The sequence below is a fragment of the Neofelis nebulosa genome, chromosome 16, assembly GCF_028018385.1.
Source record: "Neofelis nebulosa isolate mNeoNeb1 chromosome 16, mNeoNeb1.pri, whole genome shotgun sequence".
Classification (NCBI taxonomy): domain Eukaryota; kingdom Metazoa; phylum Chordata; class Mammalia; order Carnivora; family Felidae; genus Neofelis; species Neofelis nebulosa.
In genome coordinates, this window is record NC_080797.1 from 39,972,694 (window position 1) to 39,990,453 (window position 17,760).

At 41.5% G+C, this 17,760-nt stretch overlaps 1 protein-coding gene across 3 annotated transcripts in view; it reads left to right on the forward strand.

Moving 5' to 3' along the window:
* KAT7 (lysine acetyltransferase 7) overlaps nucleotides 1-17,760 on the forward strand; it is a 31,781-nt gene that overhangs the window by 1,111 nt on the left and 12,910 nt on the right. The window contains exons 2-7 of one of the 3 annotated variants that reach the window (XM_058702493.1): nucleotides 1,535-1,682; nucleotides 4,066-4,242; nucleotides 5,844-6,083; nucleotides 10,932-11,014; nucleotides 14,062-14,151; nucleotides 15,859-15,957. In XM_058702493.1, coding sequence (XP_058558476.1) covers nucleotides 1,535-1,682; nucleotides 4,066-4,242; nucleotides 5,844-6,083; nucleotides 10,932-11,014; nucleotides 14,062-14,151; nucleotides 15,859-15,957 — 837 coding nt within the window. The remainder of the gene's footprint in view (nucleotides 1-1,534; nucleotides 1,683-4,065; nucleotides 4,243-5,843; nucleotides 6,084-10,931; nucleotides 11,015-14,061; nucleotides 14,152-15,858; nucleotides 15,958-17,760) is intronic. The other 2 variants (XM_058702496.1, XM_058702495.1) reach the window with 2 other exon arrangements.

Here is a 17,760-nt window from a genome sequence, read left to right on the forward strand (position 1 = left end):
CTTAAGGAGATCACAGTCTGATGGGGAAAACGGACATATAAAATAAGTGTAGAAGGAGCTAGTAAATTCTCTACGTGGAGGTATATACAAAGTATTATGGGAGGGAAGTAAGAGAGCGATTAAGTCTGCTCTGGGGTAAGATGGGAAGGAGGTTGGTGAAAGCCAGAGAGAAGAGCTGAATTCCAGGGTCAAACCCGGAAGGGATGGTCAGGGATTCAAATAACGGATAACTGGACTAGATGACCTGTAAGACTCCCCCTTCATCTTATGACTCTGAAGTCTCTGCTCATTTCTGGGCAGTTTACCCTTGAAATATTTGGAAAGCTGCATGGTGTTCTTGCTTATTTCTGCAGAAATCTTTTTTTTTCACAGAGGTTTTCAAGTAAAACATCTGAACCTTTTATTTTCTCCTAAAATGGCCTACATTGGTAGGTGGTATTTATTTATATGAAGGCTTACCAAGTGCAGGAATAGTGTCGGTGCCTTGGAATAGGCCCACAGTCCCTTTTCTGCAGGTCCCAAATACAAAGAGCTTTTGAAAATGTAAGTGTTTTTAGTAACTTATTTGGTGGCAAAACCTGTCCTCAACTATCCTGAGGCTACTTACAGGTTTTGTGTATCTGATTTGGTGCGATTGTTTCTATATTCTGCTGTAGAAATATTAGTGTGTTTGATTATGGAGTGTTACTTGAGGGATATATGCAAAGTATTCCGTTTCCAAAAAGCCAAAAAGTTAGGAATTTGAAGCACAACTGGCCCTAAGGGTTTTGGATAGAAAATAGAGGACTTGTGGTTTGAGGCTTTGTATTGTTTTCTAAGCAAATGCTCTTTCCTTCCTGGCTTAGTAAAGGGTGTAGCGGTAATGCTCAACTGATAAAAGTTATCTTTATGGCTAATCATCTTCAGGAGGCTAAAAATTGACAAATGATTATTGAAAAGATGATAAAATCTCTGTTCTTAGAGATTAAGTCTTCACATGCAAGCCACTTTTTTTTTTTTAAACCACTTTCAGCATTCACGTGGAGAAACTTCGTAGATAGATAACATAAGAAGAACTTTAGTCTTTTCCTTTAAGTTGTCTTGGGATCAGAGTTGTGGACCCTGGTATTTTGAATTAGTATATGGTTTAAAAAAAAAATGTGATGGCTGTTCATGGAGACTTTGAACAAAAGCTACTCCAAAGTTAAAAGGGGTCTAGCGCTGACATTTTTCTCCCCACCATGGACTCGAAGTACGTAGTTATGTCAGCCAGACCATTTCGAATTAGGTACTTTTATTTCCAGTTTGTGGTACTGACCTCTAAATGTACTTGTTTCAGAATTAGTGACAATAAAGTAAGAATTAATTCTCTTTTTTATTTAACCAAGGTGCATTACTTGCAGTTTGTTCCGTTTAAATGCCTTAAATAAAGGGAATTTGGCGGTGGAATCCTTTCTTAGTGTTTTCAGTATCATAATTCATTTTATTTACAGTGTTAGGACAAACCCACAGAGTAAATGCTTCTGTGCTAATGTCTGGATCTATGGTGTTACAGAGGAATGCAGGCAGTAGTTCAGATGGAACCGAAGATTCCGATTTTTCTACAGATCTCGAGCACACAGACAGTTCAGAGAGTGACGGCACGTCCCGGCGATCTGCCCGAGTCACCCGCTCCTCAGCCCGGCTGAGCCAGAGTTCCCAAGGTATAAGAATTCATTCTTCCTGACCGTGCCTCATAGCCACCTCGCTGGTCATCATATTCTTGTGTGAATGTGGAAACTGGTCCTTTGGCTTGGTGTAGATGACAAAATCTGGTAAAATGCAGGTTCAATGCCTGCAGAAGTATCAGGTTCTTAAAAATGGTTCTGTTGGGGGTTGTCCAGTTTGTAGACCCAAAAGAACTATATCTGATACAATGACTGTGTGGCGTGTATATGTCTTAAGTCATTTAACTTTTGTTTAGAATAATAGTTTTTCCATGAGTAAAATGGGAAGACCATGTTTTTACTTTCTGTTAGAATGGCTTAGACTTAGGCATTTGAAATAGTCTCTTGAACTTGTTTTTGGAGGAGGTTCAATACTTCTAAATACTTCCATAACTTATATGTAATTCTGTAACGTGGTCAGACATGATTCGTAGACATAAGTAGTTGCATCCAACTACTTTACAGTTGTAAATACCCAGAAGTTGGCTTTGGTAGTAAAGAATAGAGGACCTCCGTGTTGGAAGGCAGTTTGAAGGTTCTCTAGTGCGATTAGCCATCTGGGCTTTGATTTAGAAGGTACCCCTCATCCCTCCTGGTTCTGCTCTGGGATTCATTCCCTGGGGAGGAAAGAAAGTTGCAGTTAATACAAAAAGCTAATGATCAGTAGCTGATGAGAGATTAAGGGGGAAATTTTGTAATATGCTTCAAGCACTTAAATAGTGCAGGTCTAGTTACTGCTTTAGGAGCACGATGCAAAATGAGAGAAAAACCTCAGTTTTTTAAGGGAGAAAACGAGAACATTCTCAACAACTGTTCCTAACTTTATTTTTGTATTTAACATTTCAGCCAAAGTATAGCTGTTATCTTTTTGTAAGTTTGTAAGTTTTGTAAGATTCTCAATTTGTAAGTTTTTATTTTTTTAGCATACTGGGAATACTGATAAAAAACTACTGTAATTCAGATACTATGCTATGTATTGGAATGCCATGATAGAAAAATCATAGTTCCTGCCCGTAAGGAGCTCACAGTTCAGTGCAAAATATAGTATGCCAGCTGATCGTAGTAATGCATTGTGGTTAAGAGCTCTGAGATGTTTGTATAGCATATTATGGAAGTTCAGAGCTGGGGCCGGTCTCCAAGATGGAAATCTTAAAGGATCTGCTAGGAATTTACAAACTGAAAGGTGGGAAAACATCATTCTAGGTAGAGAGAACAGTATATGCAAAGGAAAGGGAGTGATATTCTCACAAAGCGTAATTGGCTGTGCCCTGGCCACCTGAAAGTTGAAAATATTCCAAACAGCTAGGAAATAACTGGGTCCTGGGTCACTTCTTAGTTGTTCTACTTCATAACTATGGAGTTGGACAACGCCTAGGGGCATCATTCACAATGTAGTCTGTGTAAGGTGGCTCTCTCTAAAGCAAGATATAGACCCTATTATGAATCGGCTGAGTCCCCTGGAGGCGTGCAAGCTGATAACCTAGCTGTGTGCTTTTTTTTTTTTTTTTTTTTAACCCAAAAGTTTGAGAATTTCAATTTTCTTCTTTGCAGAATAAGATGTCCATATCCTCTTAGGATCTTTCGTTGTTTAAAACACGCCTTAGTTTCAGCTTTGAATCTTTTTCTAATTCTTTTTTCAGTGTCATCAAATTAGAGATGTGAAAAGGCTGCTGGGTGATTCAGAATAGTTTTGTTATCCAAAAGAATTTCAAAAGCTGTGTTCTTGCCTTACCCTTCATGAATCCATTCTGACTTTGCTTCAGAGTATCAGACAGGGTAATCAGGAAGAACACAAGAGATGCCTGAAGAAAGGAAATACGTGTATTGTTCTACCTTTAGAAGTAGAGTACCTGTTTGATGGTGGGTTGGAATCAGGAAAGAAAGAGACGTTGCAGCTAATACTTAGAAAGCTATAGATCTAGGTACCAGGGATTACGTTAAACGTTTTTATGAATTATCTTATTTACTTCTCACAACAAAGGTGAGGAATTTACAAATAATTTACTTTTTTTTTTTTTTTTTTTTTTTTTAAATCACAGCCCGTGATTTATAATCTACAGGTTCAGGGAAACAGGCCTGGAGAGATGAACTTGCCCAAGATGTTATAGCTAGTTGGTACGGTGCAGGGGGATTGAATGGGAGTCAGTTTTGATTCCAGAACCTAAAACTATTAATTCTGTACTATATTGGATTTCTATGCCTGATCTAGTCTCTTTAGCTTCCTTTTTATTTAATAAAATAGACATTTTAATGATTTGTTGGATTTTGTGAAATACGAAGAGGAGGGCGCAGGTGATAATAAGTCATATGGATGAGAAATAAAACAAATTTCCTTCTTTTCTCTTTAATTATTTTGTTATCTTTTAAAATTGGGGATCAGATTCCAGCCCGGTTCGAAATTTGCAATCTTTTGGCACTGAGGAGCCTGCTTATTCTACCAGAAGAGTGACCCGTAGTCAGCAGCAGCCTACCCCAGTGACTCCAAAAAAGTACCCCCTTCGGCAGACTCGTTCGTCTGGCTCAGAAACTGAGCAGGTGGTTGACTTTTCAGATAGAGGTGAGTGAGTATAGTATGAATTGGTCAGTTACAGAGAAGATCTGGTCAGTTTCCTCTTAAGGAAGGCTTGGGGCCACTGCAGGTAGATGCCTGGTACTGACGAAATTCAGCTAGGTAAATGCTGTTTGCCGGATTCCTTTCTTGAATGTCTTGCTGAGGACAGTTTTGCTCTAGAGTACTCTTGAAGTTTACAGTCTCTGGAGTATATTGGGTTGGACCTATAACAGGCAAAAGGGACTGTGGCCCTCTTACCCACGGATGAGGAAGGCCTAAACCAGATTTTCTTACATTCATGCTTGTCTGTCCATTTATCTCTGAAATTCTGGGGAGAGGTGACCTTTGGTAATGGGGGATGGCGAGCTGTTGTGATCGTGATTCACCAGCCCGAATCAGAGGCCTTAGCGCATGGCTTATAGACTGGGGAGCGTCTAGTCTGCCAACACGCTCAGTTGGTTTGCTTGCACAGGGTTCCCATTTTTATTTTTTATTTTTTCAAAGTTTGCTTTGAGAGAAAGAGAGCACAAGCAGGGGAGGGGCAGAGAGAGAGAGAGAGAGAGGGGCTCTTAAGCAGGCTTCACGCCGTCAGTGTGTGGAACCTGATGTAGGGCTTGAACCCACGAACTGCGAGATCGTGACCTGAGCTGAAATCAAGAGTCAGACACTTAATCGACTGAGCCCCACTGTGTTAACACTTTTAAAAGTTTGTTGCCAGCCTTTGAAAATACAGAGATTTCATATAAAAACCTGAGTTACTAGTTTCCTTTAAAAAATGCAAATCTCCGGGAACATGAATGAGGTAACCCATTCACTCACAGTATTGACTAGAGCGGAATAGTAGTTGTCTCCTTGAGATGGACAATTGGGTCTCTGTTTGGCCTTGCCCAGCTCCTATAGGCATTTGGTTTACAGCCCGTGATTTATAATGTACGTTGTTAGATTACTCACAAGCTATCTCGAGAGCCAAGTTCATTCACACTCACACACCTAGCCTGTCATCCATTTCTCTTCCATCCTGTGTGTCTCCTAGGAGTGGAATGGGTTATTTTATTTTATTTTATTTTATTTATTTCATTGCATTTTTATTTTTGCTTTTTGAGAGAGGGGGAGAGAGAATGAGAGTGCATGCGTGCGTGTGCTGTCCAGCGTGGGAGGGTCAGACGGAGAGAAAGAGAAAGAATCCCGGGCAGCCTCCATGCCCAGTGAGGAGCCTGAGGCGGGGCTTGATCCCATGACCCTGGGATCATGACATGAGCCAAAGTCAACATTTGGACACTCAACCGACAGCCAGCCAGGCGCCCCTGGATGGTAATTTTAAAGAAAAATTTGCCTCCATCTAGTTTTGACTATCCATGGTTGGGGGTTTGTGAGGAACACAGATAAGTGAAATGTATTGGGGAAACTCCAAACTTAATTGTAGTCAGAATGTAAAGTTGCACAAAGGAATGATGTTAGTTTCTCTTCATTTTCATTTATAGCAGATAAGTGGTTAGAAGTTACTGGTTAAACGATAGAGGATCTGGAAAGTCCATAAACTCTTCTGAATAGTAAACCTCCAACAAATGAACTTCATTCATGAGCTGTACCAATTACTTTTGCTTTAGAAACTAAAAATACAGCCGATCATGATGAGTCTCCACCTCGAACTCCAACTGGAAACGCACCGTCTTCTGAGTCTGACATCGACATCTCCAGCCCTAATGTGTCTCACGATGAGAGCATGGCCAAGGACATGTCCCTGAAGGACTCAGGCAGCGACCTCTCTCATCGCCCCAAGCGTCGTCGCTTCCACGAAAGCTACAATTTCAATATGAAATGTCCTACTCCAGGCTGTAACTCTCTAGGTGAGTGCGCCCAGCTTCACGATGCCTGTGTTCTGTGCTTCTCGCCCTCTGGACTTAGGCTCCTGAAGAAATGTTCTGTGTTCCCTTGTGACCTAGCTCCTTAGGTTCTTCAGTGGTGCTCAGAGTATCACTGGGTTGCCCACTTGAATATTTTTGCTTCTTGGCCTGTTGTCCATCCATAATAACAGATCCGATTGCAAGGAAATTAAGTGGGATGCACCGTTCTGCTTATCGAGAGCTTCCCCCCCGTGAAAAATTTCCTCCTTTTTCCTGCAAAAAACAAAACAGAGGACCAGTTACCTTCAGACAACTCATCGTATGGCGCGTAGTTCAAACTCAATGAGTGTAAGCTAATGCACAACCCCGGTTGTGCGGCCACAGCTGCTAAGGAAGTGAGAAAAACAGATTTCTTGTTGCCTGGCTTTGAAACTAAAAGGGCACAGAGGAGACCCCGGCCTTTTGTGACTTCAGTGGTTTTAGGTCTTGTGTGCTTAATCAATACAAACCAGACAAGTATTTCTTCTCAGATAAATGAGTATGTCTTTGTTTTCTTATGACCTTGACTCCTGACTGACAGATTCTTATAGTGGTTTAAACCTTATCAATTCTCCTTAGGTGAGCTTCAGTGCACATGTTGGGCGTAAGTTTTTGTCTAGAGTTGGAAGGTGCTGACTTTGAGATCACAGGCATTTCTCCACCGGGTCTGCTTCTCGAATTTGTGAACTTGTGAATGTGGCCATCAGGTTCAGAAAAGGTAGAACAGAGTGAGTTGCTGCTTTGTGGGCCCACAGTATGTTTTCCCTAGTATTTAATTTATTTGGATCTTTTCCGGGTCTTGGCACTGGTTTCTCAGATAATTTGAACTCAGAATGCACAGGGCGTAAATTCCCCTGAATGTCATACCAGCCTTCGCTCAAAGAAGCTAATTGGTTCAGGCCTAAATCTGTTTCCTTGCGCAAATAATGAAAAAGTAAGACTAGACCTCATCATATAAACACCAGTGTTTAAGAGCTAGCCAACATGCTCTAAGAGGGTAAGGGGATCGACTTGCCGCACAGCAAGGAAAGGGACTCCAGCACTGCTGGTCACTGTCCGTGCATCCCTCAGTTGTTCCCTTTATGTCGTATGCTTAATTGGCTATTCAGTACATAGTTATTGAATGTTTGCTATGTAACGGATACTGTTTTGGGTTCTGGGGATGTAGCTATGAACATGTCAGAGTTCCTACCCTCACGGAGCTTATAGTCTAACTGGGAAGGTCAAAACAGGCAGGTGTACAATAGGTCAACTAGAGACCATTCTCTGAAGGAAGATATAAGGTAGTGCTGAGAGGGCAAGTAAGGTGTTGTGCATATGTACGGCCATGCACACCCACACACACACCAGTGCAAAGGGTATGGGACGGGAGAATGGTTAGGCCGTTGGAGGCACACTTAGGGGCCACTATGCCTAGGGCGGAGCAGCCACAGTGGACAGGAGGAGGTGAGGTCAGAGTCGGGCCTGACCGTGTGTTATCTTTGCTCAGTACTTAACCCCCTTAATGGAGTAGATGAGCGGATAAATACAAATCTGTTGCATCAGAGAAAGTTCACTTTGAATTTTGGTGTTCATCTGCTGGCAAAGTTTGAAAAGTGTGAACCTGAGCTTCCAAAATTATTTTTGATAAGGCGGCACCCGGCTGGCTCGGTCAGTAGACCATGTGGTTCTTGATCTTGGTCGTGAGTTCAAGCCCCACATTGGGCAGAGATTACTTAATAAAAAAAAAAAAAATCCGTTGCCAAAATTACTTTTGATCCTGTTCCACTCTTTATGTTTGGGAAAATAATGTCGTTAATTTGTGTGTGTGTGTGTGTGTGTGTGTGTGTGTGTGTGTGTGTATAATTTTGGTATAAAAGTATTATGTGCTTGTACAAACTTACAAGCCCTGAAATGAATAAGTAAAAGTTCTCCTTCACTCATATCCTCAGATATAAAACTATTCTTGGTAGTTTTTTATGAATGCTTCTAGTAAGTTTGTGTGTTTGTATGTACGTACACATGGATATGTACATATATTTCCTTTTTGTTATTCACAAAGGGAAAATACAGTGGCTGGTTTGGCACCTTGGGTATTTTACTTACTTAGGGTTCCATCTATTTAAAAGAATACAGAGCATTCCATTATATTGAAAGCTTATAAATTAAAAAAAAATTTTTTTTTAATGTTTATTTATTTTTGAGAGAGAGAGAGACAGAACATGAGTGGGAAGGGGCAGAGAGAGAGGGAGACACAGAATCGGAAGCAGGCTCCGGGCTCTGAGCTGTCAGCCCAGAGCCTGACGTGGGGCTCGAACCCATAAGCCGCGAGATCATGACCTTGAGCCGAAGTCGGACGCTTAACCGACTGAGCCACCCAGGCACCCCTAAAGCTTATACATTTCTTAAATTGTACAGTATAAGTTGACATTTAGATTTCTCATTTTTAGCTACTTTGAATATTACTATAGTGGATAGTCTTGTACGTATGTAGTTTGATGTCTTGCTAGAAAACCTGTGGAATAAATTTGTAACAATAGAATTGCTAGATCAATAGGTTAGCTATCCTATTTATAAAACTTTTAATATAGACTCATTTGATTGGTTTTAGTTTATTTATCATAAACTAAGACATTTGAATAATTTACTCAGAAGATATAGATGAATAATATCTTAGAAATATCTACAGAAATATTTTTTGGAAATAATCTACAGAAGGAAGACTTTCTAAAACATGGATGCTTTACATTTTGTACACGGTGTTTGATCACTGAAGTTAGTTTTTTGTGTGCAGGGTAAATGGAACAGATCTCTAAAATCACATTTTTAATAACACAATCCTGGAGAAATGGCAGTCCGCATAACATGTATTAATTCCTGTCTCTCCCAATACGTGAACTATTGTTCTTTAAAGCTTACTTTATAAATCATATATGATTTTTAAAATCCCATTGTCTCTATTACCCGAAGGTTTTATAAGCTTTTTGGTTAAAGAGACGTATAAAAAGGAAGTAATGTTCAGTTCCCTGTGTGTTTCCCAAAACCACATGAAAAATTAAAAAGTGAAGAGATACCCCTTTAAAGTGAGCTTTTTGTATTGTTAACTCCTCACATTATCCCCTAGTAAGAAGGAGCTTTGTGCTAACTTGTGCCTGTTTATTTGTGTTACAGTGGTATATTAGTTTCAGGTGTATGATATAGTGACCCAGCAATTCTATACATTAGCCAGTACTCATGAAGCTAAGTGTACTCTTGAACCCGTTTATCTGTTTCACCCCTTTTTCCACGTGCCTTCCGTCTTTGGCGTCACCACTTTGTTCTCTGTATTTAAGAGCCTGGTGTTTGTTTGTTTGTTTGTCTCTTTTTTTTCTTCGTTTGTTACTCTGAAACATTTCCACTTATGAGTAAAATCACATGGTATTTGGTCTTTCTCTGACTCACTTATTTCACTTAGCATTATGCCGTCCATATTGTTTAAAATTTTTTTTTGAGTTTTTTTGTCTTGAGAGAGAGAAAGCACAAGTGAGGGAGGGGCAGAGAGAGAGGGAGAGAGAGAATCCCAAGCAGGTTCCGTGCTGTCAGCGTGGAGCCCAATGTGGGGCTTGAACCCACGAGCCACGAGATCATGACCCAAGCTGAAGTCAGACACTCAACCTACTGAGCCACCCAGGTGCCCCTATGCCATGCATATTGTAAATGGCAAGATCTCATTCTTTTTTATGGCTGAGTAATATCCCATTATTAAAAATACCATCTATTAAAAAGTCTGATTACAGAAGCCTAAATCTTTAAGCAAAATCAGCCCCTTTCCAAAAAAATGAATATATTTAATCTGATTCAAAATTGTCAACATATGTTTATTTGCAGAATAGAAGAGTCCATTTTCTTTTTCATTTTCCACAAGTTTCTTTTGATTATTGAAAGAAGTTCAATTCGGATTAGGTAGCATTGCATAATAGAAAGGAAGGAGCACCTGTTATACATATAACTTGATAATTTAGCAACGGAAAGTTAAGTTTCACCAAAAGAAAATGTTTCTGTTTGCAATTTTGTTCCTTTTTATAACTATATGGCTTTATGATTTTTTAGAATTTGAGAAATACATTATCAGAACAGAAGGAACTGGGGCGCCTGGATGGTTCAGTCAGTTAAGTGTCCAGCTCTTGACTTCGGCTCAGGTCATGATCTCACAGTACCTGGGTTCGAGCCCCGCATCCGGCTCTGTGCTGTTAGCAGATTCTGTCTCCCTCTCTGTCTCTGCCCCTCCCCTGCTTGCTCTCTATCTCTCTCTCAAAATAAGTAAAAAATAAACTTTAAAAAAAAAAAAAAAGAACAGAAGGAGCTACAGTTTATATTGAACATACACAAGTATGTTCAAAGATTGCCAGATCCCTCCTGTGGCAAAAAAGAATTCATCAGTGGGTGCAAGTTATGGCCCTGGCAGCACTTAACTTTTGGTGGATTCAATCTGTGATCAGATACATATTGGATAGAAATGATACAGCCAAATTACACAGTTGTCCTATAGAAAACTTATCACTTTGGGGCGCCTGGGTGACTCGGTTGGTTGAGCGTCTGACTTCAGCTCGGGTCATGATCTCATGGCCTGTGGGTTCGAGCCCCACGTCGGGCTCTGTGCTTGACAGCTCAGAGCCCAGAGCCTGCTTCCAACTCTGTGTCTCCCTCTCTCTCTGCCCCTCGCCTGCTTGCTCTCTGTCTCTCCCTCAAAAATAATAAACATTAAAAAAATTTTTTTCACACACAAAAAAACCCACGTCACTTTATGAGCTTAAATCTTCTGTCTCGAGATTAAGTTTTTTCCTCTTTTAACAGGACATCTTACAGGAAAACATGAGAGACATTTCTCCATCTCAGGATGCCCGCTCTATCATAACCTGTCCGCTGATGAGTGCAAGGTAATTGTATTCATTATTTGACTCTATGTTTAATCTAGTGAGTGCTTTTCCGTTGCCAGGCACTTGGCTAAACACTGGGGATACAATGTGAACAAAATAGGCAAGGTCCTTTTTCTTATCTTCCAGTGGAGGAAACAATAAAAATACAGCTGGGTTTTTTAAAGAAAGATTTAAACAGATAAATAAAAGAATTACAGTATGTAATGACTGCTTCGAAAGAAATTAATAGGGAGATCTGGAACATTTGGAATATCATCCTGTGTGCATTGATATTTTCCATCGAAAATTGACTTCGACGAGGCAGGCACCTTTTCCACGAGGAATTAATTTGCCTAAATATGTGATCTCAGTATTTATGCATTAAGTTCTCTTCTCGTGAATCTGTGAAGACATTTTGCTCTTTAAATTTTTGCATGATTATTTTCCTTTGGCTCTCTTTCCGCAGAATACGTTTCCTTTTTGTTACTCTCAGTCACACCCACTCTTGGCCAATTTTTGTCTTAAATTCTTGAAAGATACAGTCCTACGTAACTTTTGGGATTTGGGGGTGATGGATTTAGGAGAGCCTAAGATCCTATTTTGTGGGCTCCTGTACAGGCTGCTGTTACCAAGGATGAAACTAATAATGGGGAAGCAGGAGTTGCAAACATGCTTAATTAAATGCATTGCGTGGGTAGTGTTGGGACAGGTTATCCAAGCTCATGACATCAAAGTATTAACTGTTCCTGTGGTTGTTATTTTCTGACAACGCCAAGGTCACAGATTTATTCCCGTCTGAGCCAGTTTCATCCTAAGAAAAGTTAGAATCTCTAACTAACACTAGTTCTTTCCGATTCAGGAATTTGTCCTCTTTTTCTTAACGAGACCACACGATGGAAAGTTTCTTTGCACGTTTAGTCTTTCGGCAAAGTAGTAGACTTTGAAAGCTTACACGGATTTCAAGGTTGAAGACACTGTCATTTTTCTTTATTCCAAATCTCTTGTGTAAGCAGGCTCATTTCTTCTGCTCTGTGTAAGAGTGAGTGGTTGGTCTGCCCATTATCTTCCCGTTAGTCTGAGACCAGATCCCAACAGGAGCAGCTCTGCTGGTATCCGCAGCAGAAGCCGACAAGGCTTTGGGTCTTTCGTTCTCTGAAAATAACCGTGATCTCTTTTTTGGGAGTTGTCCTCTACCTCTTGACTTTAAATATCGTGATCCGATACTAAGCGTGGTCTCGCGTTGACGTCTTCCTCGGGTACAACTTTCAAAAATTGTTGGCTTGTAGCAATGTGAGCGAGTTACCTTAAGCAATTTATTTTCAAAAAAGAAAAAGAAAAATGCCAGTTTGGGGAAGAAAGTTACGAAGAAAAGGAAAGCATTTCCTGAATTTTTCCTCTGTCGTGTTTTCTTCTTTGCAAGAGAAATCAGGCTCAGCATAATCCATCTTGACTACTGGAACTTGGACGATCCAGAGAATTTCTGAAAGATAATAGGTTTTTATTATATTTAGAATGCCAAGTGGAAGAATTATAGACTAACTCCTCACCTAAATTGAAAGCTCTGTCATTTTTAAAGTACTTGCCTATATGTGGTCACTCTGAGTTTCCCAGTGGACAATTGCAATCAGCGTTAGGACCGTTTTTATTCAGTTCCAGATTGCTGTGCCAAACACCGTGACAGATATCTGTGGGTCCTGTGAATGCAGTAAAAGACTGCGTTCGAGGAGCTAATGTTCTCGCAGGGGGAGGCAAAACACATACAAACTAATAAGGGAAGAAGAATTTCAAGCAGTGATAAATGCTGCGAGGAACCAAAAACTACAAACGCAGAGAGTGGCTGTTTGGGGGTGACGGGGATACGGCACTGCTTCCGCTTGGGTTGTTCAGGAAGACCTCCTGGAGGAGTTGGCATCTGACCTGAGATGTGGCTGATGGGCAAAGAGACGGTTGTGTCTGCATCTAGGAGGAGAGACGTTAAGTGGAAGGACGAGCAAACACAGAGGCTGAGAGGTGGGGGTAAACGCCTGGGTTTGAGGGACCAAGAGTAGGCCAGTGTGACTGGAACATGATCGGGAACGCGGAAGCCGGATCCAGATCATGAAGGACCTGTTAAGGCCTTGGCGTTGGAAGCGCGTCTTTACTGTGATGGTGGCGGGACGCATTTGGAGGGCTTTAGCAGAGGTGTAATAGAATTTTCACGAGCACTTTTTAAAAGTCACGGCTGGTTCGTGGTGTGGAGAACGGACTGGAGGGGGCAGGCGCTGACCCAGGTAGTCTAGTTGGCAGACCGCTCTGGGCTCAGGCAGGAGCTAGTGGCCCGGACTGGCATTGTATCAGTGGAGATAGTAAGAACTGATTGGACTCGGGATACGTTTTGGAGGGGAGCAGCCTGATAGACTTGCTGATGGATTTTGTGATGCGAGGTGTGAGACAAAGAGAAGCAACGAGGGCGACCTTCTCGTTTCTGACGTGGTGAGTGGCTTAGAAAGCGTTGCCGTCGATAGACGGAATGTTTGGGAGGAGCCGATCTGTGGGAAGATGTCAGTCATTGTGTTTTGACCTGCCAAGTCCTAGCGTGAAGTTGAACAGGCGGTGGGATACGAGCCCTCTCCTTCCGGGGGACGGTCCTGAAACGGTTGGGAGAGCTGATGTGATCCGTCTTAGGATCACCCGACTCCAGAGGTCAGTTTCCCTGTAGACTTGACCCCGGGTGTCCGCCCTTTCCCTCGCACTTCTTTGCCCTGTGTTTGTACTTCCTCACGGTTTCTTGTTTCTTACCCACTGTACGGTGGGAAGGGTCCAGGCTCAGAGTCCTCAGACTGAGTTAAAATCTTAGCCTTACCACCGGTCAGCGGTCTTGGTTTCACTTCTCTGACTCTAGTTCGTGGCTGAGGCGACAGACTGTGACGCCTGCCTCGCCTGTTCTTGGAGAGATTGTGCTAATAAACGAAGACCCCTTGAAGGTGAAAGTGCAACGTAAATTCAAGGGATGACCATTGTATTCTTATGCTTTCAGTAAACTTAGTCTTAGAAGCAGGTGGATTTATTGACGTTGTTGATGGTTGCAGGTGAGAGCACAGAGCCGGGATAAGCAGATAGAAGAAAGGATGCTGTCCCACAGGCAAGATGACAACAACAGGCATGCAACCAGGCACCAGGTATGGGCCTTGTTAAACTCTGGCCGCTCACAGTCTGAGAGCCAAGTCTGGGATCTCCTCTGCCCCGTTAACGGTCTTTAGGTCTATCTGTGCCTCTCGTTCCCTGTGGTATTTCTAAATAACTGGTCTTCAGTCATAAACTCAGAAGCGTTTTTGTTTTGTTTTGTTTTTCCAAAGAGTAAAATTTCGTGAAGCAAACACCTCTGCCTCATAAATGAAGGACCCGTGCTATTTATGATAATGATAGTAATAGTGATAAAAGATAATCCTCATTCTTTGAAAGATACACTTGCTGCTCTGTTTCCTCACTTTGCATCTACTGTTTAGCCCTTTGTTACTTTCAAACCCCTTCGCTCTGCTGGCATGTTTCCGAGGTCACCGGTGACCTTTCCTTAGCATTTGACACTTGTTGGTCATGTCATTTCTCTTCCATTTCTCTCTTCCCTTGGATTCTTAGATGCTGCTTTGCCCTAATTTGTCTACCTCTTTGAACGTTCGTGCTTGTTGATTACGCTTAAATTCCTAGTTCTTCCACGAATGCCTTTGGTCTTGGGTCTTGCTGTTTTTCTGCCTAACTCTGTGCCTATACCAAGAAGAAATTCTGCTTAACCTTCAAGGCCTTCAACACCTCTCAGCCGTGGTAGGAATTCTTCCCAGATCTCCTATCAAGAATGAATTTCTTCCTCATCTGTTCCATTGTAATGTTCTCAGAAGGCCGGTTTAGCCTTTATCACAGTTCATCATACGGATGTCTGTTTTTGTGGTTAGATTGTAGGTGGATAGCAGAGGAAGGCATGGTGAGGAGGGAGAAGTTTGGGTTTGGAGCCAGACAGATCTGGATTTGAATACTGTGATTCTGTGACTCTACCTGTGTGGTCTTGGGCCGGTCAGCTAACCTCCCTAAACTTTCTGTCCTTGTAACACACCTGACATTTTTTTGTTAATAAAAACGAGTGAAGAATACCTACCTGGTAGGGTCGTCAGCTAACAAAATGCCTATCCCCAGTGCTTGGCAGGTAATACGCACTCTGTAAGTGGTAGCTCTCCTTTTTTTCATTGTCTGTCTTGGGTTCTAATCTTTCTCAGTGTAAAAATTGTATTCCTTGTCGTATCAGTACTTGGAAAACAGCAAACGTTCAATAAATGCTTACTGAATTGAAATCATCTTTATTTTATTCGTGTTGCTCTGGTGGAGACGTCCCTCCTTAATATGTGTTCTTTTGGGCTTAATATTTAAAATAAATATGAACTGGGGCGCCTGGGTGGCGCAGTCGGTTAAGCGTCCGACTTCAGCCAGGTCACGATCTCGCGGTCCAGTCCGTGAGTTCGAGCCCCGCGTCGGGCTCTGGGCTGATGGCTCGGAGCCTGGAGCCTGTTTCCGATTCTGTGTCTCCCTCTCTCTCTGCCCCTCCCCCGTTCATGCTCTGTCTCTCTCTGTCCCAAAAATAAAAAAATAAAAAATGTTGAAAAAAAAATTAAAAAAAAAAAAAATAAATAAATATGAACTGCCTGTAACCACGGTGGTCTGGGAACCCAATTTGGAATTTTAAAATTGCCGTCATAGGCATAGGGTGGTCTTCACACGTCTGGCGTTTTTTTCTTCCCTGCCATGTTTTGTTTTGTTTCGTTTCATTTTGTTCTTCATTTTGAAACGTACTGACATAATGAGTTTTCTGGCTAGCTTCTCAGTTTTCTCTTTCCTTTCAGGCACCAACAGAGAGGCAGCTGCGGTATAAGGAAAAGGTGGCCGAACTCAGGAAGAAAAGGAATTCTGGGCTGAGCAAAGAGCAGAAAGAGAAATACATGGTGAGAAAACGTTGACCATTGGCATGAACTCTTGTAATTGCATGTGATTGCTTTTGGGTTTCTAAACTCTGCTTTTCAGATTTGCTGTAAACGGTTAAATTTAGCCCCTTGAACAAATACCGAGATATTGGAGATGTCTGTATAAGGAAAAGTATTCCAACTGAGTGAGAGTCTGTGTATTTTTAATGGGAAAGCAAAATTCCTACATGATAAAGAGTATTAATTGGGGGATGTATTCTATATAATAAGATTTCTTTGGTAGTATTTTAATTTTTTTCTAGTTTTAAAAGTAATGCACATTTGTAATAGGGAATACAGACCAATTAAGAAAAGTACAGGGAAATAGGGATGCCTGGTTGGCTCAGTCAGAAAAGCATCGGACTCTTGATCTTGGGGTTGTGAGTTTGAGCCCCACATTGGGTGTAGTGGTTACTTAAAAGTAACCACAGTTAGCATCTGGGGGGAGAGCCTCCTGACCTTTTCTGATCTTTTACATAATGCCTTCTTCATGTCATTTGGATATTACTGTAAGTACAGCTTTGAATTTCTGTGTTTTCACTTAAATGGTTTGAACTAATTTCCTCAAGTTCATGAAAAATTCTTCAAAACACTTTTTGCATAAAATGTAAATAAAGACTTCTTTTAAATGCGATATATGAATATATGTAATTGATAAAGATTTATAAACGTGTTCATAAATGCTTACTATTGAAAATACCAAAGGGCACCTGGGTGGCTCAGTTGGTGAAGCATCCGACTTTGCCTCAGGTCATGATCTCGCAGTTCATGGGTTCGAGCCCGCCTGAGGCTCTGAGCTACCCGCCTGGAGCCTGGAGCCTGCTTCAGATCTTGTGTCTCCCTCTCTCTGCCCCTCCCCCACTCGCACTCTGTCTCTCAAAAATGAATAAACGTTAAAGAAAAGAAAGAAAGAAAATACCAAAAATACAGAGAATAAAAATCACCCTCTGAGATGTAACCCCCTGGGTGTTTCGGTGTGTGATCTCGGGGTCTTTTTCTGATGTTTATTTTTTCATGGAATTGGAATTTTGGCTTCTTGAGTCATCAGACTAGATGGGTTGTGAGTGCTTAGACAGTCAGCGTGGCTTCACTAAGGCCAAAACGTGCCAAACTACGTATTTACTTTATTTGGTGGTCCTTCCTGCCCTGAGAATGAGAATCTTACGAATAAATGGCAACAGCCAGTAGGAGATGGATGGTGGGCTAATTTGTAGCTAAACACCTACACCAGACTGTTGGGTTTGTAGAGGGAGGGCTCTAGTATGAGGCTGACTGCTGCTTCCCTCGGCCTGGTTCAGGGCTTTTATTCACATGTTGGGTAGATGGGGCATAAATAATACGGTGATAGCATTTATCGAGTGCTTGTGTGTTAGGTGTTATGGTTATGTTGTTCCCATCATTTCTAGGACAGCCCTCTATGACGGATGGCATCTCACCTATTTCGTAGATAAGAATGGAGAGGTTTAGAGAGGTAATTTGCCCAGAAATCATATGGGTATAAGGGGTGTCCAAAGGAAAAGCTCCTGAAGTTTATCTTACAAACATCTACTTTGCAATAATTTGAGCTAGGTGATGGGGACCCAACCTTCCTGTTAAAAATGCTGGGTAGGGTATGTTTTTTAACTTAAAAAAAGATGTGTATGAAACTAGAAGAAATACTTTTAATACTGAGAACCTAAATCGTAGATAACAGTCCAAATTCAAAATATACTGGTCAGATGGGCCCAGAAGAACCTGAAGAAATTGTAATAGCTTCAAGATATTGGTGAATGGTTTTTTCATATG